The following is a 24,318-nucleotide window of genomic DNA, read 5'->3' as shown; positions in this document are numbered from 1 at the left end:
GCGGGGTAGAAATTTCAAACATATAAAGAAATCCTGAAGGGAAGCATGAGGACTCTGTCCTTGGTATTTAAATAATCATTCATTTTCATGAGCCTCAGCCTCATTCCCCCACAGATCACAAGGATATGCAGTCGGAAATAAAAAAAAAAAAACCCACTGATAGTGGGAGGAAAAGCAGCACAATCCATGCTCAGTCTCCTTTAGAGACAGAGGCATTCCTAAGAGTACATAAATGAGCGGGCTCCACAGTCAACAACAAACCGGTAAGAACCAAGAACTGAGCTGGCGGGGGAGGGAGGTGGTGGCAGGGAATATGGGAATTGGGGAAACCTTCAGCAGTTCGCCCTGTGCTATCTGCCTTCCTCGTTTGTGTGTTTTCTGAGTCAGCATTAGCTAAATTTTCCAGAAAGCCATCCACAAAGTACAGCCTGGGCATTCAAGGGACGTCACTCATTTCCCCTAGTGACCTTGACAAGTCAGAAGCTTGAAAGCAGGGAAATCCGGATGTCTCAGTTATGAAGTGGAGCTGTGTGGGCCCCCGCTTACTTCCAGAAGTCTCCATCCAGACTGGTGATCGTCTGCCTCTGATACTGCTGGTGCCCATCTGAGGTGCTCCTCTGGCTCTGAAGGGGCTGGCGCAATGGCCAAGTACTTCAGCCTGGTGTTGTTTCTTGCCTCCATCTGGACCACAAGGCTCCTGGTCCAAGGCTCTCTCCGCACAGAAGGTAGGTTTCTTACCAGATTGCCAACCTGAGGCAAGGCAAGATCTTGCAAATTGTCCTAAGACTACTAAGTTCTTGACTGAATTTCTGGGGTGGGATGGCGCTCAGTGTCGACAGATCTCATTGGTAGCATTGCTATGCCAGAAATGTTTTCACCGTGTTGTCAACTTCACCAAAGTGATTCTCATTTACCTTTATGTTATCTTGACTTTTATTTTTGGTTATGGGATATTTTTAATGAGAATATTTTGAAACAAAACATTGAGGAGAAATCACTTGTTTTAAAAAGTGTTTCATTGAAGAAGCAAAGCGTGATTGTGAAAAATTTTAAGCAATCACCTAGCCTGGAGAAAATGGTTAACTTTCACAGAATATTGGCCTGTTTTATATTCATTATTTTTAGTTTTACTATACTATCATGGAATGCTTATGTTTTTAATATGCAGTAAATAGCAAATTAACTGAAAAAAATCTGTGAAAATGTAGGTTTGAAAATTAGTCATCAGCTCCCTACCAAAGGAATGACTTGAAGTGATTCCTGGGCTTTGGAGCTGCCTAAATGGTAACCTCATTCTGCACTGTAGGCAAAACAAAATTGTAACCACAAATCACTCATTGCAGCTCTGGGCAAATGAAAATATGAGCACTTTAAAAGGAAAATTATGTGTTCCTCTGTTGGAAGATGCCCTGAGGTATAAAATATGTCCGGAACAGGCATCCAGAGTTGATTCCGATATTGTCATACTCCATTTTATGAGGGAGGTTAGAGTTAATATGGTTGATTTTTTTTCAAATACCAGAACTGTTACTTTCAAATAAGTTTGGCCCTCTTTGACATCTCCCTGGGGAGACTATTCACTTTTCCCCCCAAATACTGCCATTAATCCTCAAACTATTATGGAAATTGTTCTTTGACATTGACTCAGCACAGTCTTTGGACCATCCTCAATAATGGCAAAATTTTCCTAAGGGAATTGAAATTTTGGAAACAACTGAAAGTTATACAGAGCCATGATTAGGGAAAAGGTGGTTGATGAAGGTGGGTGGATGAGGATGGGCGCTAGTATTTTTGAGGGCCTATTTTTATGTACTATATATAGTATATAAAATATATATAAGAAATATATATATATGTATTTCTTAAGAAGACACTTTATAGATGAAGGAACAGGCTCAGTGAGGCCAAGCAACTTGCCTAATCTCATGAGGGCAGTAAATAATAAAGCTTGGGTTTGAATTCAGCTCTGATTCCTAGATATATACTGTTTCTACTGTGCTTGTTGTTTCCTAAGAATGCTTGAGGAAGGGGTTACTCGAATATCACTTGGATTCCAGCTCCCTGTTTTTGCCCTTAAATAGGAAAGCATAAAATCTATGAATATTTGTTGACTGTCTACTGTGGACCCAGCCTCCACCAGGTACAAGTTATATAATTTTAAAATTCTGACAAAAATTCTGTAAAGAAGATATAACCATCCCCCTTTTACAGCTGAGAATGCTAACTTGCCCAAGGTCCCACAGCCAATTAACAATAGAAGAAATATTCAAAGCTAGGTCTATTGCCAAGAATAGGTCTATCATTACTCATAACAATAATATTTAGAGTAAAAATGATGTATGATGAGAGTATCAAGACCACATTACAGTGTAATTAATATACCTTCTCTACAGGTATTCCCAAAGAAGCAGCCATAAACAAGCTTATGAGTGAAATGGGCCAAATTCCAGGACAAATGGTGTATTCCAAGAGTTCAGCTCTAGTGGTGTGTGTGTGTATATGTGTGTTTGTGTGTGTGTTCATCTTCCCCCCACATTGCACAGTGGGAAGCAGAACAGCGTCCTAGTTAAGAACTGAGGTTTTAGTATCAATCATAATTGGGTTTGTGCCCCAAACTGCCACCTAGTTGCTGTATATCCTTGGGCTCAGGAAAGTTACTTAATCTCCCTGAACCTCAATTTTCTGTCAAAAGAGACAGGGTTTGGCACAGAGTGGCATCTACTGGTGATAGAAGTTGGAATTAACATTGACATTAGTATTAATATCAGTGTTGGTGTAGGTATTAGTGTTAGTGCACACAGTCATAAGAGGCTGTTCTGTCACAAGCACTCATATTGGGTGTTGGCTCTCTGGTCTCTCTTTTGGTGAGAGCAGGGTCTGGAAGCAAACAAGGCTATCCATAAATACCATACATTTCCCTTCCCCCAGCCCCCTGCTCCACAGCAAGGTCACATGGGGGACTTAGAAATGCTCCTTCCATGTTTGCAAGAAGAAACTTCCTTTAAATTTAGATACCACCTTAGACAGTGGTCAAAGCATTTGACAGTGCACAGATCTGTGTTCAAGCAATTACGTGGGAGATTGAAATGCCCTTTTATGGACTTTTGTGAATGAAGCCCAATTGGAACAAAGTACCAAAATGCAACGCAACTTTGCAATTTCATACAGGTCTATAAATCCCAGAACCCAGAGAGAAGGTATCAAAAGAATTCTCAGATTTGTTAGATTTTGAGTAAGATATTATTTACATCTTAACTGTTCAACTGCCTCAGCTTCCCTAGGGAGATCAGTCATTAGCAGACTAAAACCAAAGTGCTTTGAAGGTAACATAATGATACTATGTTATGATTTATTAAGTGCCTACTATGTGGCAGGCACTATGCTAAGCATTTTTACTTGAATTAACTCATTTAACTTTCACCACCCTATACAATAGATACTGTTATTCTTTCAATTTTCTAAATATGGGAACTGAGGCTCCAGGAGATGAAGTAACCAGCCTAAATTCACAGAGCCAGCAAGCGACACAGGCTAGATTCAAATCCAGGTCTGACTTTAAAAGTCTACTTCCTTTATTTAGTTTCTCTGCCAATCAAGTTTTACTATCTGACTCCTCTAGGAACTTCTGAGTAAGCCTGCCCCCCAATGGTCAGAGAAGGTTCACTTTCTATTATACCAAGTGCAACATTTTTCAGCCCATCTCAGAAATAGTGCTGTCCCCAACAGACATTGGAGTATTGTTCGCTATTCTGTTAACCAGAGCCCTGGATTCTGTCTTTCTCAAAGTCTCAGACCCTTCATTTTATAGACTCCATAAAGGTTTGCAGAAACTGCATCCCCTAGACCACACCCCAGGAACTGGTAGCCAAAGCCTCCACGTAATGAACAAGGAACCTGATTGCAGTGAGGGACGATGGACTCAGACCTGGTGAGAGGTACAGCATGGATCCGGGCAAGCACCTACCTAACCCAGCAGGATGTCCTTGTGGAAAATGTCTGGTCTGTGTCCTATTATTTCTAAACTTCAATCCCAGCTGCTGCGTTGAGGCAATGATGCTCTACTAGGAAGGAGAGCCTGAGGGCTAGGGGCAAGGACAGCAGCACACTGAGGGCCTATGTGATTCCTTTGCAGAGCTTTCCATCTCAGGACCATGCAGAATCATGGGGGTCACTCTTGTGAACAAAAGGACACACCCGCAACTGAATTTCACAGAAGCCCAGGAGGCCTGTAGGCTCGTAGGACTAACTCTGGCCAGCAAAGAGCAGGTTGAAGCAGCATGGAAATCTGGCTTTGAGACCTGCAGGTGAGAAACAGCTGGATTCACAAACACTGTGGGAGCTCTTTTGGCTCTGTGCTCTTGTTCAGCAACAGAGATCAATGCATCCACTCAGGTCATGTGTATTCTGTTACAGCTATGGATGGGTTAAAAATCAGTTCGTGGTCATCCCTCGGATTATCCAGAACCCCAAGTGTGGGAAGAATGGGGTGGGCGTCCTGATTTGGAGAAGTTCACTCAACCAGCGGCACAGGGCCTACTGTTACAACTCATCTGGTGAGTCAGATCTGCAGCCTCTCCACGTGGCATGTTTTGTCTGGATTTCAATAGCTCTATAACCATTCTGAGAAGAGTAACCCTGAGCAGTAGCAGAAGCAATCATGGTGATGGCCACTGAATCCTCCCAAGACTGCCTCTTTGACCAGGGTAGAGTTGTCCCTCTCAGAGCAAAAAGTTAGAGAAAATATGACAGATTGGCAACATAGGGAGAGGGCATCCCTGTAGGCTCCATTACCCACCCCGCCTTCATCCTACAAGATAAACAGGACGAAGGGAAGGAAACATCCACTATGGACAAAGCAAGGTACTAAGTTATCTCACTGAACCTTGACAATCTCCGTAGGAGGTGTGCTTTATCATCCCTATTTTGCAGAGGACATAAGTACATTCGTCTAAGGTCTCCTTACTATGAAGATTCACACATAGATCTCTTTCCTTTATCCCACATTCCTTTACAGGAGTGGAAATTCAGATGCTATATTAGATGTTTTAAAGAACAAGACCCAATTTTCATTTTATGAAGGAAGGAATTAAAGCAAGAAAATAGAACTGATTTGCTCACGGTCATCCCTTTAACCTTCTTGGGAGACCTTGGAGGCCTTAGCCCAAGTGCTTTACCTAAGTAACTTCTCAGAAAGTTTGTCTTTGACTAAACACTTGTTCTCACTTTATCATAAGAACCTCTGTCTGATTTATTACTCTTCACACATACTCATAAATCTGACCTTCTAAAGGCCAGATGGGTCAGTGGTCATTCTCTAAGATCCAAGAGATAAAAGTGCACCAGCAGTGTTCTGTTGCCCAAAGGCAGCATAAGGTCCAAGCCGTTCTGTGAACCAGGGAGCCTTGGCCCAGGAAGGGCCGTGAAAGAGACTTTGTCCACTTCATTCACTTCATGGATGAAACGACTGTAGCTCAGAATGGAGGTTTGCCTTATTCAAGGTCTTACAGTCAGCTAGAGGCCGAGTGAAGACTGGAACATAAGCTTCTTCCCGTATTTTTTTCACCATCCTCCTCCCCTTGCCTCTGCCGCCTATCACTTTTGGCTGCGGAATTGGTGGTTTGCACGCTTGCTCATCTGACGGCCAGTCCATGCCTGTCAAATGGCCTGCCTTTTAACTTCCTGGCCTTCCTGCCAGCTGTCAGTGCAATGATAGGCCACCCAGCCCTATGGACTAAATGAAAAGGAGTCAGGGGAGATGACTTGGATTTGCATGCTTCCTCGTGGTTTCATTTAACTTGTATTTCCATTCCCTGCGCTGCCTATATACTTAAAGTTAGGTGTAGAGGCTTGATTAGATTCATGTTCACTAGGTTTGGCAAAAATACTGGATAGATGATATTGTGTACTTTAGATCATATCCCAGCAAAAGGCCCTTAATGTAAGTATGTCCCCCTGTTGCATGCTGACTTTGATCATTTGAATAAGACGGTGACTGCCAGACCTCTCTAATGAACTCAGATGTGTTTTCCCCTTTGCAATGAGGAGGTAACCTATAGTGTGACATTTTGGCGCCATGCAAATAGTCTGACCCCCAATCACCTTTTACCTGATAGTTCATACAGATATTGATGATCCTAGCTGGAATCGATTATTATATGCAGGACCGCAAAATGATAATTTTCTACATCTATCCTTCCTTCTACGTTTGTTAGCTGGCATTCTTTGATAAAGATGAATCTCTCTCTCTCTGTCTCTCTCTGTCTCTGTCTCTGTCTCTCTCTCTCTCTCTCTCACACACACACACACACACACACACACACACACACACACACACATGTCCTCCCTCTCCTTTATACTACCATGGACATGTAGCATTTTACTTACTCTGTGTTCAATATGTTATAATCAATTTTACAATTATTATTCTTTTTGATGCTCAAATTGTCTGAAATTTGGCGAGTGGGAGCCCCTTCTAGTTGACTTTTGTTTTCATCCCATTAGTATTTGAGCAAGTCATTGCTTTCTGGCATGATAACATGTCCCAGGCTCACTTTGTACTTTCTTTATCCCACACATGGAATCAGCCATTTATTTCTCCAAGGGGCCTTGGTTCTTTTTAGTAGAGAATGTTGATTCGAAACGAAGATCTGCATGCAAGTTGTTCTCATTACTACTCTCATTTCCATTGCTTCTCAGTCCTTTTTAGTGGGCAGCTAGGAAAAAAATATACATATATATATTGCATTTGCATTGATATTTCCAACTCAAATTTAACAATTCAAGTTTTTTCTTTGTTTACTTTGTTCTATACTTTTTGTTTGCTTTGTTCTGTACTTTTTCTCTTATATGGAAAATTCTTGTTCCCAATAAATAATATATTTTCTTATCCTACAATAATTTCAAAATTATAAAAACAGCATTATTGAGAATAATAAACCTACTGAATGGAATTTCCAATTCCTTTGCACTTCTTTTAGTCCTCAGAAGACATCCCTCTAAGGATGTACTGTCAGAGAATTGTGCACAAAAGTGACTTGAGAAAATTTGCTACCCTGTGTGGTTATGTTATCATTTTGAAATAAATCAGGTTCACCTGCTTCTGTTTGCCATCTTTGTGAGGAACCGAGTTACCCTAGCCCTCATCGTCACACTAACCTAGACTTATCCTATGCTTCTTTGTTTTTGTAACTTTCTTTATTATTGCTATCTTGTGAGCTCTGAGGATCCCAGTAACCCTAAACCTGACCCCAAACCTTATCCTAATTGTCTTTCTTACTGCTATCTTTGTGAGCTTTGGGAATCAGACCAAAGTGTTTCTAATGCTCGGCGTGCACCACCTGTTTCATGTTGTTCCCTCTGCCACAATGTCCGTCCTCTTCATCACCTGGCTAACTTGTATTCTTTATTCAAGTCTCAAGTACCGTCTTCTTCAGGCAGCCTTTCTATACCCCTGACTCCTATCTTTCCTCTTGGACACCAACCACACTGTGTTTAATATCTATCAAAGCATTTGGCACATTCTAGAGAAATTATATTTGTAGTTTGGAGGGAAGGAGAGCCAGGTCCTAACGCTTCCAGGTGAGACACATTGTGCCCCCGACCAGTAAGGGACCACGGGATCAGATTGCCGTTGCTCCCTCACATGGCGGCCTTCCTGGCTACACTTAATGAACAGAGAGGCAAAGGAAACTAATTCTTACAGATATTACAGATTATGCCATAGATTCTGCTAGGCCCTGCACATTTACTGTCTCGTTAATCCTCAGTGAAATGATACAAGTGTACCACTTCCACTTTCCAAGAGAAGTAGCTGATGCTTAGAGGGTGATTTGCTGCGGCAACAGTCAGTAAGGGACAGAGCCAGGATTTAAACCTCGGGCCCTGCCACTTCCACGTCACCTTCCCTGGTGATGACCACACGTCAGTAATATACCAGGCCCAGGGGGGGTCCTTCACATGAGTATTTTTTTAAAGTTCCCCAGATGATTCTAACCTGCAGCCAGAGGTGAGAACCACTTTTCTCTAGAAGATCTCTGAGATATAAGTTTTAGAATTCCAGATAGTTCCGCGTTCTCCCATTTCTGTGCAATTGCAATAGTCTCCTTCTTGGCTCCTGGTTGCCCTTTCTCCCATCTCTATTTCATTCTCCACACACCTCCCCTGATGATTACGTCCCTCCTCTTCTGCACAGCCTTGGGTGGCTTCCTATCAGAGAATCTGATGTGAACTGGGCACATATGAGAACTTCTGTATATCAGTTGGAAGGTCTGCTGCCCCCAGTTGAAAATTCCTTCTCCTAAAGAATAAATTCCAAATTCTTTACCATGGCAATTATGACTCTTGATATACTGGCTCCGACCTATCTTCCCAGTCTCATCTCCTACTTGCAGTTTTTCATGCTCCCCATCATACACACACCCTACACGCCAGCCACATTGTGCTCCTTGTCATTTTCTGACATACCTACACTTTCAAACTTCTGGATTCTTGGGTCACGCTGTTCTTATTGACTGGGATATCCTATTCCCTCTTCCATACTAGATGACCTGGAGCTCTATTCCAGCCATACCAGCATTCTAGTCATCAAACATGCTGAGATTATTCAAATTCAGGCTCTTGAACTTCCTGTTCTCTTTACTTGGAATGCTTTTGCCCTAGATCTTCAATGACTTGGTACTTTTCATCATTCAGGTTTCAGCTTAAGTATCACCTCCCCAAAGAGACTTACCCTTATCACCTTATCCAAAGTATCTGTCCCCATTCCTGCCCCTTCCAGTTTGATCCTTATCCTGTTTAATTATCTTCTCAACATTTATCATCCTTCGAAATTTCTGGCTTTTTAAAAAAATTTTATTATCTCTATCCTTCTTTCCAATAACATATAAGCCCTTATGAGCAAGGACTTGGTCTTATTTGCACCACATCCCTAGCATCTAGCACAGCACCTGGCACAGAGTTGGAGCTCAATAAATATTTGTTGAATGAGTGCATTAACCCTCCACATCCTGCTTATGCCGTCTCCTCTGTGAATTCCCAGTTATCGCCCCCTAGCCTCATCAAAATACTTCTGTCCTCTTGGAAACAGGAATCATCCCTTATTTGTCTCTGTATTCTCAGTTCCCAGCACAGTATATCGTGTTCAGTATACTTTTCCACTGATATTAAAAAAGATGTTCATTTTTTTGAAGGAAGTATATAGCACCTGCTTAAGAACGGGAAACGTAGCTTAAAATCCAGGGCGGCATTGGTGGTATAGTGGTGAGCATAGCTGCCTTCCAAAGTCTAGGGCAGAGGTCAAGGATGATGCCTATTTGAATAGAAATGAAATGAATAGTATAAAATATTGACTGAATGCATGTGGGGTCAAAATGTTTTATCATGTTTACCATGGCCTTGGTTGGTAACTTTTACTTAATTTTCAAAAAGAATAGAATAACTTCTTCTTCATGGCTAACATTCCAGCTGATGCTACCCACTATCACAAATAACGAGAGATTTAAAAGAGATGCAAATGCATATTGTAATATAATGCATGGCTCTGCCATTTACTGGCTATGTGATTTTAGGCAAGTTATTCAATTTCTCTGAATTTCGGTTTCTTCCTGTATAAATGAGGGTTTTATAAAATTGTTTAATGAAGTGCCATGGTTGACTCAGAGCAAGATGTTCAACAAATATTAGTTTCCTCTCTACCACATTCAACAGATTGGAGAGCAAACCTACATCCCTCCCCTGTCTCCCACCCCCTTAAAAAAAACTTTTTTTTTTGATGAACACAGAGAAATCTGGTTTTAGTAGATCTCTGTCCTCAAGTGGTATCATGTGTGTATATTTGGTCTCCCCATCTACTCCTTTCTTCATTTCACTTTTCCTTCCTTCCTTTAGACATCAAGTATTGAGCATGTACTATGTGCCCGCCCATTGCACATACCATGATGACCAAGACAGACAGGAATCCTGCTTCCAGGGAGCTCACAGTCCAGTGGGGAGCAGTGTAGTGAGAATCATGACAAGGGAAGTACAAGGAGGTACAAGAATGTATGTCTAGGGATCTAATCTGGTCTTCAAGTCTGCCTAAGAAAGAGATATTCAGTCTGAGACCTGAGGGACAAGGAGGAGTTAATAAAGAGGGGCAAAGAGTCTTACAATGAAGAAAGCATTCAGGTCAAAGGTTTGGATGTTAGAGAAAGCATATCAAAGAACTGAAGGAATTCTAGCACGGCAGGGGGAACGAGAGAAAGACCGATCAGGTGAGGCTGGCCGTGTCAGCAGGGGCCAGATCATGGAAGGCCTTATAGGCTGTGCAGTACAGGCAGTCAGGGAAGGATTCTAAAGGAGGAAGTGATATGATTATCTTTACATTTTTATAAGACCATTCCAGCAGCAGTATAAAGGGATCGGAGGAGAGTAAGACTAGAGACAGGCAGACCCATTAGGAGGCTATTGCAATACTTCTTTCTTATTTCACTTTTCCCTCCCCGGACAGATACCTGGGTTAACTCATGCTTTCCAGAAATTATCACCACCGATTATCCCATATTCAACACGGAAACTGCAACATACACAACAGAAATGATTGTCGGTGAGAGTACACACTCAGCGATGTCTACTGATGGACCTGAGTCTATTACACCCACTGTGGCTCCTGCTCTGGCTTCCACTTCTATTCCACGGAAAAGAAAATTAATTTGCATAACGGAAGCTTTTATGGAAACGAGCACCATATCTACAGAAACTGAATCGTATATTGAAAATAAAGCGGCATTCAAGAATGAACCTGTTGGGTTTGGAGGTAAAAACTTTCTGTCTGCATTATGTGTATGTGTTTGAGTGTGTGTGTGTGTGTGTGTGTGTGTGTAGCAGACAATACATAGAAACTAGCCTGTATCCAGATTGGGCACTCAGGACCTGACAAATACAAATAAAAGCTTAATGCAAATTCAAATTTCATAAAGTCCTAGAACTTGAGGTCTCTAAAGAACCTTAATGATTAAACTAAAAATCGTGAGTCTAAAATAGCTTCACTTTTAAAACGCAAAGACTTTTCAGAATAAATTACTATCTATTCATGTGCAGAAGTTTTTAAAGTACATATACACACCTGAAATGCCTATGATTAGCAAGTTAGTTTTCCTATTTAAAGGGTCTTACACTTGATTTGCTCCAAACTTGTCATCTCAAGGCCACAGAGAGGAAATGGACTCTGTCATATTGCAACTTATAGAGTAGGGAGAGCATGAGGCAAGGCCAAGGATTCTATAGGCAGGAAGCAAAGAAGCTCATGTGGGCCCAACGCCCTAAGTGGCCCCTGTGTGGTCACAGAGAAGGCTCTTCTGCTCTGTGGTCTCCATCACGTGTAAGGATGAGTCATTAGAAGAGCGGTGCACAGTAATGGCTACATGGAGGAACAAGGCGCGGTCTCTGTCTCCCCCAGGTGTTCCCACGACCCTGCTGGTGCTTGCACTCCTCTTCTTTGCTGCTGCAGCTGGCCTCGCGGTTTGCTACATCAAAAGGTGGGATTGTTGGCACATGGTTAGTCTCGTCATCTTTGTCACATCCATATCTTGTGTTTATCCAGGGTTTTTATCGACATTTCCTTCGTCCAGATGGAGATGGTAATCCTCTTATACTGTAAATGTTCTTCCTCACCTCACCTGTCCTCCCTACCACCCCAACTTTTCCTATTATTTCAGCACTTGTATGTTATCCGGCCTTCAGATATAGGTCAATGGCTGTCCCTTTGAATATCAAGAAATAAAAAGAAAAGATTGACATCTAGGGAGAAATGGATATGCTTTATTTGATTTTCAATTCTTTGTTTTTGATGAGAGGGTGTTAAGGCCAGCCTAAAGTTTTGCCTGCAAACTTACTGTCCTATCTAAATGAATCCACCCAGGTGGGGATGGGTTAAAGTATTTGAGGGTGCATGTGTTAGCATCTCTCTGAAATAAAAGTACCCAGTGTGCTATGCCAATATGGGCCATCACAAAACATTATCTGTTGTTCTATGTGTTACGTAGAAGTCTCTCACTTTAATTTTGTGTTTATGCCTACAGGTATGTGAAGGCCTTCCCTTTTACAAACAAGAACCAGCAGAAGGAAATGATAGAAACTAAAGTAGTGAAGGAGGAGAAGGCCGATGATAGCAACCCTAATGAGGAATCAAAGAAAATGGATAAAAAACCCGAGGAGCCCAAGAGTCAACCCAAAACCACAGTGCGATGCCTGGAAGCTGAAGTTTAGATGGAAGCTGAAAGAAATAAGAGGACACACCTGAGGTTGTTTTCCTTCCTGATACACATCCTGGTCCCAGATGGGGTGCCTATAAAAGGTCCAAAGAACCAAACAAGCAAGTCTACCCTTGGTCCCTAACTAGAGTCAGCTCAGGGCTACCTTTGGACTCTGGAGTTCACTAAAGGGAATTCCCTTTTCCTTATTGCAATCCTTTCTGGATCCTACCCTCCTACCTCCAAAGCTTCCCACAACCTTTCTAGCCTGGTTATGTGCTAATAATATCCCGGTGGGAGAAAGGAGCTTGTGCAAAGCACCTGGACCTCAAACAGCTAATCAGAACATGTTTGTCAAGAGGCCTTTAGGCTGCCTGAGAATAGGTGAGCTGAGAGCCAAGAAACCATTGAGATCAAGGCTTTGTCTATTGATTGACTCTACAGCCCAGATCCTTTCTTCAGCTCTGAAAAGGAAACACTTATACCATCTGGCATGTCCTTCTGAGCCAGGCAAGAGAAAAAGAAGGAAGGAAAAGTTTAGCAACTGAAGGACATGGAGATTCCCGTGACTTGAGACCTAATCTCTGTAAAACCAAAATAAATAGAGAAAAAGAATAAGGTTGAGGATATTAACAGCATTTGTAAATACAGACAGGGTCAAAGTGTTCATCTCTGAATAATTCTAGTTGGAATCACTTTTTAGAACTTATACACACTTACTTTTCTCTCTCTCTCCTGCTGCTGCTATTTTCTCTAGAAGAACATACTTTCTAGGGAAAAGAAAGTATATTCTTTTCTCCCCTAAAAAAAAATCTCTTAAAAATTTCTATTTTTATCAAGTTATAGAAATTATTACTGAATAAAATTACTGTGTTAAAAAGCAGTAAAATTTAGTAAACATTTGCTGAATGCCTACTATATGTCAGGTACTGTGCAAGTTATTACATTCTACAATTGAAGATTATTAATAAAAAATTGCATATAGTAGAATGTATGAAGCTAATTTTTTTCAGTGTTGATATCCCCAGCTTTCCACTTCCAAAACCAATTATTTTTTTTGCTGAGACTAATCTACTCATTATTTTCTCGTGAATATGGCAACAATTATAGCCTTAATTTATTATTAACATACCTTAAAAGTACATCATTACCTCTATACACCAAAATACATTTTTTAGATGTCATTACCAAATGTATCACTAGCTCTCCTTTTTCCAGCAAAAGGAGTCTGAGAGGTACAGAAATATTTGTGCTGAAAAAATAAAAGCATTTAGAAAATTCCTTTGGTCTCTTATTTACATAGATGCATTATACCTTTCATGCAAAATTGAAGTGATCTGTTGTTTGCAAAAGTAAGAGAGACAATTTTGGTAGCTGAAATACATTTGTAAACCCAAGAGTATATATATCACTATGTGAGGCTCTTCTTGATTCAGATGGTCTTATTTTAAGTAGGTCAAGTATACACACATAAATTAGTCCTTTACTTTGGATTCAGGTTCTACAATCCATTCTGTTCCAGAGTTCACAGGAAGCTGGAGATTCAGATAGCTCCTTTGTCCTGTTTCTCTAACTTTCTCTCCCCCTCTCTCTAGTCTTTCTCTCTGAGATTGCTAATATCTTCTTCCCCTCACCAGTAACCCCACAATTCCATGATCCTTTCAACTCAGAGGCCATAACCTGTTGGCATAGTCTTTTATGGTTGTCCCACAAATATTAAAATTTGGCTTAATTGCCAAGAATTAAATATCAAGAGAATTAATATATTTGTATTTCCGTTCCCTTGAAAACTGGCAAGATCTGGAACTAAAGAACCCATATTCCCTCATAGCCATAATTATTAATACTGAGCAGTGGCTGCCCCCTTTAAATGGGAGATGCTTTCTCCACCTCACCACAGTCCTCACCACTCTCTATAGCAACCTCACACCAAAGTAAAGGTACCATTTCCTATGGATTTTATAGTACCATTGCCTTTTTCTCCCACACCCGGCCCATTCCACTCATTTACAACCTACCTGGCCCTGAGGTCTATGAGTTTAAAACTCTGATTTGTCAGTCCTTAAGCTTTATCAGCCTCAACCAGTTCTCAGGGAGTGAAAAAGAAAGGGAAAGAGCCTAAATAGTGGTCTTCTGTGTCTGCTAACTGGAAAACAATCAGAACTTCCACACTAGGTCTCCCATCCGTGAGCATCTACCATATATTAGGCTACTATCATCTTCTGTTAATTTAGACAAGAATATGCCCTACTCAGGAGGAGAAAGGAGGAAAGAGAAGAACCCTACCTAGCCACATATAATCACTAGATAGACCAAATGTCAATTGCAAAAATACTGACGAAAATGTAAAACTTCCATCAGTATGGAAAAAAGGAAGGAAGGAAGGAAGGGGGGGAGGGAGGGAGGAAACTATCACTTATTGAGCACCTACTAAGTGACATTTTCGCATGTTGTTCTGTTTAACTGCCACATCTTCCTTGAGAAGGATTATTACTGTCATTTTTTATTAATTAGAAAGTTGGAATTTTAGAGGAGTTAAGTCACTTTTCTGAGGTCACATGTCTAGTTAAGTGATAAAGGTAGGATTCAATCCCAGGTCAGAATGACCACAGAGCCCACACTCCTTTCCCTACAATACCAGGCTTTCCTTGCAAATGACAATGTAGGGATGTAAACCATTCCAATATGCAAGCTTGAAATCAGTCACTTGCCAAAAACCACAGAGGCAAAATAAGAAAGACAACTCAGGACTCTTGTCCCAACTTCAGGGAATTTTTCTTCAAAGCCATTGCAATAACAAGGGAAAAAGAGAACCACTAAAAAACTTTGAGAACTTCTCCCTCCCTGAGGCAGACACACCTCGGCAAAGACTTACCTGATCCAGCTCACATGATCAGAAAATGTAAGGCTCAGAAGGACCCAAGATAAGCTCCTCTAAACTCTCTTTTCTTAGCTAAAAAAAATGGAGCCCAGTGTCACAGACAGCTAGAAGTAGAGCCTGTTCTAGAAGTTTCCTTCTTCCTAGTCAGATTCTCTTTACTCTCCATTGAACAAAGAGAAATTGGAAGAATATGAGGGGCCATCCCAGGTCAGACCTACAATGCAGCCTACCAAAGCCAGTCTTCAAACGAGGCAGGTAGACAGCCATGTGATTATATTTGCAGGTGGTGCAAATGATTTCCCTGCCCAGAAATGACTCTTCTCTATGCCTGTGTCTCTGGCTCAAACATTACAGATCCACTCCTTTGCACAAAGGTACTCTGTGTTGGGAAGGAGTCCCTTGTAAAATTGCATGCTTTTTATAAAGTCCAGGCCAACTGTCAGATATTAGCATGCCAATGTGGGTCCAGTAAAGACAAGCTGATTTCCAAGGGCAGAAAGCAGGATTCAAGCAGATGGCTTGAGACCCAGCACATACTTGCATATAGTGGGAGTTTCTAAATGTCCATTGGCTTGAACAAAATTGAATCATATTGACTTTCAAGCCAAAGAATTTTACATTTTATTGCCCTTCTCTAGACCTTTACCTAGTGCCCAAAGCAAAATCAGTTGCTCTGGGGAAGAACAGGTTTCTAAAGACAATAATAATAATATGCAAGTAAATAAATTCTTCCTAAGGAACAGGAGGGTCACTCACACACTAAAAAAGAAAACATTTAAGTCTCCAAACAGGAAGAAAAGCAATTATTTGTCAGTTCAATCTCCTAGTTAAATGTAAATAAAATTTAGTTGTTTACCCTATAATAGTCTACATGCAAGGTCAGGTTTGAGCTCAGAGCATTTTAATAATACTGAAGTCAGCTGGGAGCGCTCTTTTTTCCCTCTTTCCACACTGTACTCTTTGGAAAGAAGTCACAACGTATAGCCCATACTTCAGTAGGGGAGTTATGTTCTGCCTCCTTGAAAGTGGAATGTCTACATAAGTTAGTTGGCATTCTCTTGCACATGATATTGATTTATTAATCTCCATTAATATATTCAATCACTTATTTCTATCAGTATGGACTCATGAATATTTATTTTCTACTTTAGTATAATCTAACATTATGTAATTTTTTCTTTTTTTTTTTTTTTTGCTCAAATTGCTCCAGCTTTGACCATTGGGAACTCTTTCCATTTGCTCCTGTGTCCCTTTGACCTACCCCTATCATTGTGTTTTTATTGGGCACTTCCTTACTTTCTGGTACTATACAATGATCCAGGAGTTAGACAGCAGAAGGAAGGAGAGACCAGCTTTACACTACTTCAGCTATTGCCACAGGCAAGCATGATCGTGGAGATACTGGGCTTTTCTGTGGCAAAGTTCCAGAAGCTGGCCTAGCTTCATGGGTGGTGAGAGGCAACTACAGTCGTAGTAGCTTTCAGACTTAGTTTCTAAGCCCTTCCAACAATGTTGTAAATACCTAATTCCCCTTGTTAAGGTTTTTCTGTTTCAAATAGTTGGAGAGGTTTCTGTTTGCTGCGAGGGAACACTGACAAAAACAAATGATTCTTGAACACATTTTACAATTTGGCCTCGAATCCTTATCTCAAATCTTATCTCCAGTCATTCCTGCAAACATACTTCATGATGCAACTACACAAGAATATTTGCCATTCCAGAATGTAATCAGTGTTATGCCCTCTAATCTTTGCAAGTGCTGTTCCTTCTGTTTCAATGATCTTTGCTTTTCTTCCTTATTGTATTCGTTATCTGTTGCTGCATAACAAATTACCCCTAACCTTAACGGCTTATAATAACACTTATTATCTGGAGTTGTTGTGGGTCAGGAATCTGGGTATGGCCAACCAGGCCCTCTGCTTCAGGGCTTTCACAGAGCTGCAGTCAAAGTGTCAGCCAGGGCTGTATTCTTCTCAAGGCTCTTCTATGGGAGGAATCACTTTCGAGTTCATTCACATGGTTGTTGGCAGGATTTAGTTCCTTGTTTGCTATTGGCCAAAGGCTGCCCTCGGCACTTTCCTATGTGGAACTCGCTATTGGGGCAGCTCACAGAATGGCAACTTGCTTCATCACAGCCAGCAAGGCTGAAGAGTCAGAGAGTGTGCTAGTAAGATGAAATCATCTTTTACACCTAATCTTGGAAGTGATATCCTATTACTTTTGCCATATTCTATTCATTATAAGCAAACTACTATGCCCACCTCACACTTAAGAGGAGGGGATTATACAAGGACATGAATAAATACCAGGAGGTGGGGGATCACTGGGAGTCATTTTAGAAGGCTGCCCCCCACGACGTTAATGATTCTTCTCATTCCTTCTCTTTGCAACTTGTATATCTATGTTAGCATATGCCACGCGGTATTATTGCTACTTATGTTAGAAAAACTCAGTCTTCTTCCTGTGTGTCTTTCCTTTACTCTCACACTATTGCCACACTCACAGCACTTCTGACATCAGATATGTGTGAGGTTTTCTCCACAACAAGCATTTCTCTGGGACACCAGCTGGGTATCCTACAAGTTAACACAATTCTGACGCAGTCCACCTGGAGATTGTGTCAGAGGCCACAGGTTAAGGGTTCAGTTCTATGAGCCTGCCCCTCCCTCCTACTTCAGACACCAATCAAATTCCAGGTTGTTACCCATGCTTCTAAACCACTGGCTATAAAGCAGAGGTTCCCATGACCCCTTGCTCAGGTGATCAATTTACTAGGATGGCTCACGGAACTCAGGAAAACAGTTTGCTGTTTACCAGTTTATCTAAAGGGATGTGATAAAGGATACAGATGCACATCCAGATGGAAGGGATGCACAGGACAAGGTATGTGGGAAGGCGCACACAGCTTCTATGCCATCCCCAGGTGCACCACGCTACCAGCACCTACAGGTGTCACCAACCTAGAAGCTCTCTGAACTCTGCACTTTGGGGATTTTTTTTTTTTTTTTTTTTTTGCGGTACGCGGGCCTCTCACTGCTGTGGCCTCTCCCGTTGCGGAGCACAGGCTCCAGACGCGCAGGCTCAGCGGCCATGGCCCACGGGCCCAGCCGCTCCGCGGTATGCGGGATCCTCCCGGACCGGGGCACGAACCCGTGTCCCCTGCATCGGCAGGCGGACTCTCAACCACTGCGCCACCAGGGAAGCCCCTTTGGGGATTTTTATAGAGGCTTCATCACATAGGCATGATCACTCATTAAGTCCATTTCCAGTCCCTCTGGAGAATGGGGGTGTGGCTGAAAGTTCCAAGCTTCTGATTGTGACTTAGTCTTTCTGATGACCAGCCACCATCTAGAAGCCTACCAAGAGTCACCTCATTAGAACAAAAGGCACGGCTATCACCTAGGAGAAAATTCCGAGGGATTTAGGAACTCTGTGTCAGGAACCACGGTCAAAAACAAAATATTAGAACAAAAGATGTTCCTAGTGCTTTTGTCACTTAGGAAATTACAAGGGTTTTAGGCATTCTGTGCCTGGACCTGAGGGTACTATATGTATGTATTAGCACACACATAGCTGGCTCTCTCAGTAAATGCTGAATGAATGAATGCATACACTTGTTCGGATTTCATGAGCTCCAAGTCAATACCTTTATCCAGCTCTCTGTATTGAGTGTTAAGATCATTCAATACAGGGCCAATGGTTCCTGACCACCCAAATATTGTTCTTCCTGATGACTTTTTTCTTGGTTTAGAATGCATTTGTGAACAAGCCAGAAGAATACATAAAGGCTATTGTACTTGAACTTTATGAGTTGGCCATTGACTCACCTCTATGAGTAATCTCATATTAATATTTATTGTAACAAGGAAACTGCAGTGTTTTGGACTGTGGTCAAGTTAAAGAAAGCTGAGCTCCCTCGGCAACCACAAAACCAATAAATATAGGCAAAATTTGGCTCCTCGGTCTCTAGACTTTTACTTTAGTCTTTGAAGCCTAGGGTGCTTTCTTGGCAGCCTGAAATTCTGCATACTAAATTCTGAGATTTTCTAGAAATTAGGACCATTTGGGGGCATCTCCAGACTTTTTTTTTTTAACTACTCCAATCATTGTTGTTATTTTGTTTGGGTTTTTGTCTCCAGGTAAGTTGAAGACATTCTTCTGTGATCAAAAAAAAAAGACAAAATCAGCTAAAAGTAAAATCTCTATGAATATCAAAATACCTAATAGAATACTATGTTGTGCATATTCTTTTACCTATGAAGATTATCATTTCATCAAAAGCTAAAATTGTAAATAATAGTAATAACAAAGACTTGGATGTTACAAAACTGCATAAAGCTACAGTATCATAGCAAAATATCTTAAAATCACATCATGTTTTCTCCACTAGTAGATTTCTTAAAAGATTCTATTAAAGATGTACTATCAAGTGGAACTTCTATGTAGTAGAGGTATGGGGAGGAGATGTCTAAATCTGAAGATCCAGCATGGAAACTATGCTTGGGTTATAAATCTGGAAAGGGGGGTGGAATGAGGCATATGCCACTGTTAGACATCAGAGATGATGTGAACTCACCATGGGTATTGACTAGTGTCTAGGCAGAGGCAAGAGGCAAACCTGATGCCAGTGTGGACAGAAATATGGCTTTGTCTGTGGGAGATCTTGACCTATGTCTGAAATCCAAGTGCAGGTAGATCAAAGCACTAAGATGCTCAGTGAAAATGACACAATGATACTTCAGTGAGTAAGCTGGGTAGCCTGCAACTGCATGGGGAGAAATGTCATGTGGTGCCAGCCAGAGCTGGGGAACACTTCAAACTTTACTGGAAGCAAGAGAATATTCCCATCCTTGCTCCCACCTCTGTATGTCCCCTTTTTAATACCCCCTCATGGGAAGAGTCATTGCTAACCTGATTGATAAAGGCCAGGACCTCTAGTAGGCCTTATTTTACTGGTGAGTGGAGTTATTCTGCATTTAAGCTCAGGACTTATTCATGGCACTCAACTGTCAGCTTTCTGCCTCAGACCCTGGCATGGCCTGGTCCCTAAAGGCACTGTAGCCATCCTCATCCATCACTTCCACACTATATATGTGGTTAGATAAGTGGACTTGTGGCTCCTGTTGCATCCTTTTTTGGATAGTATTTCGGCCTCCAGCTTTAAGCCCTATGCCCAAAGCAGCTTCCACAGAGAGCCCTGCATTGGGGTTTATTGGCTGATATAAATAAAGTGTGGGTAGAGGCAGAGATCATTATCCTTGTTACACTATCTATACTTCCTTTATTCTCCTTTTCTAGAATGAGGGCTTGGGAAGCACCAATGCAATCTGCATTTATCTGGCTCTGTTGAAGCAGAATCCTACTCCTTGAAAAAAAAAAAAAAAAAGTAACCCTCCATGATTATCCAGAAGCAGGCAACTCAGATGTGTTCACGAGCAAGTATGGTCACCTTCCACCTGGCACTAAGTCTTTTCCCACTGCTCTTGGTCTAATTCCACTCCAGTAAGTGCTATCATATTTTCCATTAGGCACTCTGGCCACTTCTGCTTGTTTCTTCCTTTTCCCACCAAGCACCATGACTGTTTCCTTTAGTTATCAATAAATCTACCAGGCACCACAGTCTCTACTGAGTACTGCTTCTGTTTCCTCGGGGAACGGCCACACCAACAAGACACCTCTGACTTTGCCAGACTCTGCTGCTGCTTCCCTGGTAATATCCTCCATGGCATCTACCAGCAATGCTACTTCTCTTGATGACACCTTGTCTACTAGAGACTGCTGCTTTTTCCTCTAGTCACCACAAAATTCTGCAGGCACTGCCATCTCGACCAGCTATTATTGCAGTTGCCTGACACCAGTGCTGATGCACTGGAATCCCTGATGTACCAAAGCTAAGGAATGTGCTGGGTAGGCTTGCTGGATTTAGCAAAACAAACGCCAGGATGCCCAGTTAAATTTGAATTTCTGGTAAACAATAAATAATATTTTAGTCCCAGTTATTTGTGTGAAGTAACATTTGGGACATAGTTACACACACAAAAAATCTGTTGTATACCTGAAATTCAAATTTAACTGGGCATCCTGTATTTTATCTAGTAACCCTAGTGTGAAACAAGTGGATGATTTGTGCTTCTCTCTCCATTTGTGATTAAATCCATTTGAAATGGACCAAACCAGTACTTACCATAACCTAATATACTGACTTTTTAGTGCAGACAGCTGTTGCAGCTTTTATTAACATCTCTCTATAAATCTATGACATGGACTTGATTCCATGGGAATTGGTTCATGGATAAAATCTACTTAAAATCACCTCATTCCAGCCTACTCTCCATCCCATGACAAAGGCTTTATTAGGCAATCATTCATAATGGCCTGGCTTCCTTTTCCCTTCAGATGAGTTCTCTCCATAGAGGAAAAAAAGAGCAACAGAGGAGGAGGTTATCCCAACCAGATATTAAAACATATTATAAAGCCCCTATAATTAAAACAATGCAGTACTAGTACATGAAGAGACTGATCAAGATTTAAAATCTTGTAATATTAAATTTAAATTAGGAATATCAGTATGAACTCTAGATTGTTATTTTCTTGATCAAGATTTAAAATCTTGTAATATTAAATTTAAATTAGGAATATCAGTATGAACTCTAGATTGTTATTTTCTTTTCAATTTCCCTAGTTCTGTCTACTGAAAAGGACTAGAAGTAATGACAATCCAATAGCTATGGATCTATCTAGCAACCAGATTGGACCTCTACATACCATTCCCCAGTAAAAGGATCCAGAATTCCTTGAAGGAATGGTAGTTCCAGATCTGGAGCAGGAAATATAGAAGATAAGCCAGGGACCAGAATGTAAGCAAGCTATAAAAGTCTTGTCAAGAGGACCATACACTGTGACTACCATTGGCTAAATATGGGACAATATAAATATCAAAAGTAATAATGTAATTGATCAAATATATAAAACCCATGAATTCATAATTATACTAAAAACGTTAAAATTCCACACATTGGACACAATTGCAAGTAACTAGGTACCAACTCCTTAAGAGGAAAGAATTTGGTATTTCTCCTGTCTTTCCCGTATGGAAGTATTTCAGTGTAACCAAATAGCCTTGGTTCATAAGGGAAAGTTTTTTACAGAAGTGATGTTACTAAGTTCTGATAATTAGAAAATCACCCTAGTTTTGTAATTCCTAATAAAATGGATTCAGACTACCACCATAATGGATAAAGGCATTAGGTGAAATATTGATGGGGACCCCAGTGATCAGTCTTAATAAAGCAGATATCATGGGCCTCCTGATGTGATGCAGCATGAAGCACACAGCACAACCTATGAAGTATTCCTGCCAAAACAGTTGAACATGAAACAAATCAAGCCTCTAAAGCCAAACTGCATATATGGGAAATATGGCAAGAAAAGGGAACAAGGTAAATGGAAGAAAACAGATAAATCCAGAATGTAGGGAGAGTCTATACAACCAACCACTGACCCAGAGTGATAGTCCTTATGCGCTTAGGTAGCTAAACCTTGGTCCCTTGTTATTCAATCAAACACTCACCTAAGTGTTGCTGTGAAGGTATTTTGTAAATGTAATTCAAGTCTGTAATCAGTTGGCTTCAGGTAAGGGAGATTATCCTAGATAATCTGGGTAGGTCTGATTCAACCAGCTGAAAGAATTTAAGAGCAAAACTGAGGCTTCCCAGAAGAAATTCTGAGTGTGGTGGTTTCCACTCACGCCCAAGAGCTCCAGCCTGCCCTTCCTGACAGCTTGCTGTATGGATTTCCAGCTAAGCCCAATAGTCCCGACCACTAAATTAATTCCTTGCAATAAACTTCTTAGTTTATACTTCCTACTTGCTCTGTTTCTCCAGTTGAACCCTAACACACCCAGTTTTTGTAACAAGTTGATAGTATGAAAAAAGCAGGAGAGACAGACTGTTCTAAATTTTAAAAACCTTAAAATTTAATGATCAAATGCAATGAGAGGCCATAAAGGGCTACGCTGAGATCAGTGATCACAGGACATAGTGAGGAAGGATTGTTTGGATCCTAATCCAAAACAAATTAGTACAAATTTACTATCTGTAAAAAGACCTTTTTTACATAATCTGGGAAATGTAATTATGGACCAGCTGCTTCTAATCCTTGTTTTCCATGTAGCAGAGTGATAAACTGACCTGGGTTTTGCTCTCCTGGGATAGACTTTGTCATTTCCCATTAGTCTGTCTCTCTGACAACAAGGACCCCAAAAAAACAAGGTGAAGAGCTTCCAGGATTGGAGCAAGTAATCTCTATGTTGTTCTTGAACTTTCTCCCTTCATTTCCCCCAGCCCGGTCTGTATGCATTGGATTGATCCTTCCTTGGACTATACGTGATAATGCTAAGGTTGGAGGCTCACATTTGCACAAGGAGAAACATGACTTCTTTCATCTGTAGTATTATTAGGCCCAGCTGGTTTAGGAAAAAACAGACTTCCAGAGGGAAGAGCTTAAAGGAACAGAGACAGCTAATTGCTGGAAGTAAAACATTGTTGTGAAAGGATCTGACAGCTAGGGAAGAGAATGTTAACTTGCCTCTTAGCCAAAAAAGGTTGTCAGGGAAGTGGATTCCTCTGGTTTCAGTAGGCTAGAAAGTGTTCAAAGAAAAAGCAGAAAATGGCAGAGGAGTTGTTGGCAGGAAAACGGGAATTCCTAGGGTCAAACTGAGATGGCTGAGGCAGAGAAGAAGCTTACTTAAGGTGAGGGATGAGTTATGACAAAGGTAGGTGGGCCATGAAAAGTTGTGTTAAGATCAGTGATCACAGAACATCGTGATGAAGGATTGTTGGGGAGAGTGCTCGGAGGTGGCTTGGATTGACCAGATAACGCTGGGAGTAGATAGTATACAGAGCTGACTCTCCCCAAGATCCAGATAGATCTTTGGGGCAATGGGGTGGTAAATTCATCTATTTAAAACAGTTCCCAAACACTAAGGCCCATTTTTTTGACCTGCTCTGGCTTAATATTGAGTACCAGCACCTTAATGGTGTAGACTTAAAAGATAATATTTTAAGTTGCTTGGTCTGGCAGCAAGATACAAGATAGACTGAATAAATATGTTTCAGGATAGGTTGGTCGGCTAAGGTATACTAATCTATCTGTGGATGTGGATCTAACATGGAACTTAGACTGAGATGATAGGAATAAACAAGAATGGGT

General features: G+C 41.1%; 1 protein-coding gene across 1 annotated transcript; it reads left to right on the top strand.

Moving 5' to 3' along the window:
* Positions 1 to 271: 271 nt before the first annotated feature.
* LYVE1 (lymphatic vessel endothelial hyaluronan receptor 1) lies at positions 272 to 12,842 on the top strand. Its single transcript, XM_029207380.1, has 6 exons — positions 272 to 725; positions 4,133 to 4,304; positions 4,414 to 4,553; positions 10,487 to 10,792; positions 11,435 to 11,513; positions 12,057 to 12,842. The coding sequence occupies exons 1-6, from the start codon at positions 641 to 643 to the stop codon at positions 12,241 to 12,243; spliced, it is 969 nt and encodes a 322-aa protein (XP_029063213.1). The 5' UTR covers positions 272 to 640; the 3' UTR covers positions 12,244 to 12,842.
* The last annotated feature ends 11,476 nt before the right edge of the window (positions 12,843 to 24,318 follow it).

This window comes from Monodon monoceros, unplaced genomic scaffold (genome assembly GCF_005190385.1).
Source record: "Monodon monoceros isolate NGI ecotype Baffin Bay Population unplaced genomic scaffold, NGI_Narwhal_1 Super_Scaffold_7, whole genome shotgun sequence".
Taxonomy (NCBI): Eukaryota; Metazoa; Chordata; class Mammalia; order Artiodactyla; family Monodontidae; genus Monodon; species Monodon monoceros.
Note: the sequence above shows the minus strand (reverse complement) of the source record. Positions and strands in the feature narration are given on the sequence as shown.

What these genes read in the sequence shown, in the direction of transcription:
- LYVE1 (XM_029207380.1), top strand. Translation starts at nt 641, where the DNA reads ATGGCCAAGTACTTCAGCCTGGTGTTGTTTCTTGCCTCCATCTGGACC. An exon ending in AGGCTCTCTCCGCACAGAAG is followed by an intron (nt 726 to 4,132) that starts GTAGGTTTCTTA and finishes ATTCCTTTGCAG; the next exon opens with AGCTTTCCATCTCAGGACCA. An exon ending in TGAACCTGTTGGGTTTGGAG is followed by an intron (nt 10,793 to 11,434) that starts GTAAAAACTTTC and finishes TGTCTCCCCCAG; the next exon opens with GTGTTCCCACGACCCTGCTG.